This window comes from Lottia gigantea, assembly GCF_000327385.1.
Source record: "Lottia gigantea unplaced genomic scaffold LOTGIsca_1207, whole genome shotgun sequence".
Lineage (NCBI taxonomy): Eukaryota > Metazoa > Mollusca > Gastropoda > Lottiidae > Lottia > Lottia gigantea.
The window spans coordinates 1-2,398 of NW_008707238.1; the positions used below are offsets into that span (position 1 = coordinate 1).

General features: G+C 35.6%; 1 protein-coding gene across 1 annotated transcript; it reads right to left on the reverse strand.

Moving 5' to 3' along the window:
* Positions 1–644: 644 nt before the first annotated feature.
* Positions 645–2,379, reverse strand: LOTGIDRAFT_146840 (hypothetical protein; the record flags this gene model as incomplete). Its single annotated transcript, XM_009048380.1, has 3 exons — positions 645–952; positions 1,307–1,520; positions 1,879–2,379. Coding segments are annotated over 3 exons (1,023 nt in total), but the record flags the coding sequence as incomplete, so codon positions are not given.
* Between the last annotated feature and the right edge of the window lie 19 nt (positions 2,380–2,398).

Consider the following 2,398-nt stretch of genomic DNA (forward strand, 5'->3'; position numbering starts at 1 on the left):
TTGTCAGGGCCATGATTGGCTGTATTCGTATTAGGATGATTTATTGGGCACCCATTTACAGCTGGGTATACTGGAATAATGAGGAAAGACGACTTATTCAGTACCCATTTAAAACTGGGTAGACTGGAATAATGAGGAAAGATAATCGTACATTCATATATTTTGTGATGATCTGAGTACTAAATGCAATCCTTAAGCGACATTTGGATTTCGGGATAGGTAGGGTTTAATTCTCCCAAAGGTACAGGACTAGGATGGAACAAATACCTTAACTAACGGAACAACTTTATGGTATACTACTTCTGAGTTGTACAAAACGTTTCTACAATTTACATTGTCATCAGTAGATGAAAGTAAATGGAAATGCATTAAATATTCAGCGCACATTATTTTACTAAATCTTATTTATATTTAGTCGAGCGGTGCTGGTGATTAGAGGATTGATTTGATCGTGTTCGTTATTCAAAATGATGTGGATTATCTCCCTTAAATGGTATTGGCAAAGAAAACGTGAAGTAACAAACCACGTGTTAGTTAAATGCAGTATAACAAATTATATAAACCTTATATATCCAAATAACACAATAACAACCTCTGATTTCAGTAAAATATACAATCCCTAAACAAACAGGAATGATAACCATTCATCTTATTTGATTTTTGACAAAGTCTAAATTAGAGTAATAAGTTGTATTAACTTGAGTCTTTCCAGTTTTTGTTTCTTGTTCAATCTTGTCAAATAACCACGATTCTAAACAGTCTAATACTATAGGCATGAAGTCTTCATGAAACTTATTACAAAATAAATGTGGTGCCTTGGTAAGTAATGCCAACTCTTGTATACCAAATATACATATGGCGTGTACGAATTTACCACTACATGGCTGTGTTCCCGAATTCCACAATTTGTATCGGGCCATGCCATCGATTTCTGATATCATTTTAGCGGAACCTGAAAATAGGAAAACAATCACAGATTCAACTAATTTATTGTCTATTAAAGGATGAACTATGTATAATATATAGTACGCACAGTATAATAGGTCTGCAATAAAATTAACACAAATACCTCTTGGAAAAACTTCTGTCGACATGTTTCAAATTTGCTTTTTGGTTCCTTTTTGCCCAGAGGACTAAATTATAATTAAATAAAATCTGCTACCTTTCACAAGAACACTTACTCGATTTTCGTTATCTATGCGATCGAAGGGATTACTGAACGATATTATCCACCAGCCCCGCTCCTCATTCGTCATAAAACACAAAACTTACAGAAATACAGCAAATCTTTATAAATTGTACTTACCGTTGTACGAGCCAGGTATTTTTAAATGTTTACTGAAATATATTGAGTTGTAGAAAGTTTCATGTGGATGTAAAGCCTTTTTCAATCGTTCAGCAAACTCCAAAGCCTCTGGTGCAGTTCTAAGAAATTCGATGAACTTCCGGTTAGCAACAATATGCTGCGAGCCTTTCATAAACGTAAATCCAGTGATATTACCTACTTTCGACATCCGGTCCTTCCAAATATATCGTCTAAAAACAACGTAAAGAAAAATAAGGTCAAAAAGCAAAAAAAAAAAACTGTTTTCTGACAACAAATTTTCCAGTTGAGCTTATAAACCAGTCATGTTACTCAACTGAATTCAAACTAAATTCTAAAGATCTCAGACTGGCTGAGATTTAGATTCTGAACACTGACACCGGGCTGACCATCGGAAGCACACGCTGTGGTATGATACATTCTCTTACATAGAGGAGGATTCGAACACGTGGCGCCTAACGCCTAGAAGACGGTAATCCATCTCGTTAAAGTCTGAGATATTCCACTGTCACAGAAAGACAGTTTTATATAGTTTCGAGACTAGGAAGTAAAACCAGGTAATAAGTTGGAGATGGTTGAAAGTCTAGTAAATAGTTACAATACCTGAAAGGACCACCTGTAATTGAGCTAGCACCGTTAAATGCTTTCAATATAGTAACCATTTCTAAATTCGTCTTCAACGGAAAATCAGAACCGGCTAGATTGATGAAGTATTCCCAGTCGAATTTCAATGCATCGTCCATGCAATTTAAATCTGCTTGAAACACAGAATATTTTCCCCATTTCACTGTCACTAAACGGGAAGTGACATGTACATTATCAAAACAATTCGTTATATCAGACACAGCTTTCAGTAGAGATTTGGGAGCTTTGGCATCAACGTGTATAAAGTAGAAGTTACTCGGTCGATAAATAGCTCTTAAAAGTCTTTCCAACAACTCGATTTCTTCGTGCCCCAAAATTCCAAACGCTATAGGAAAATCCCATTCTTCCTGCGTCACTTCCGTTATAAATCCCCTACTCTGTATATACCTGTCACAAGAAGTGGTAACATTAATGTAAAACTCAGGACTC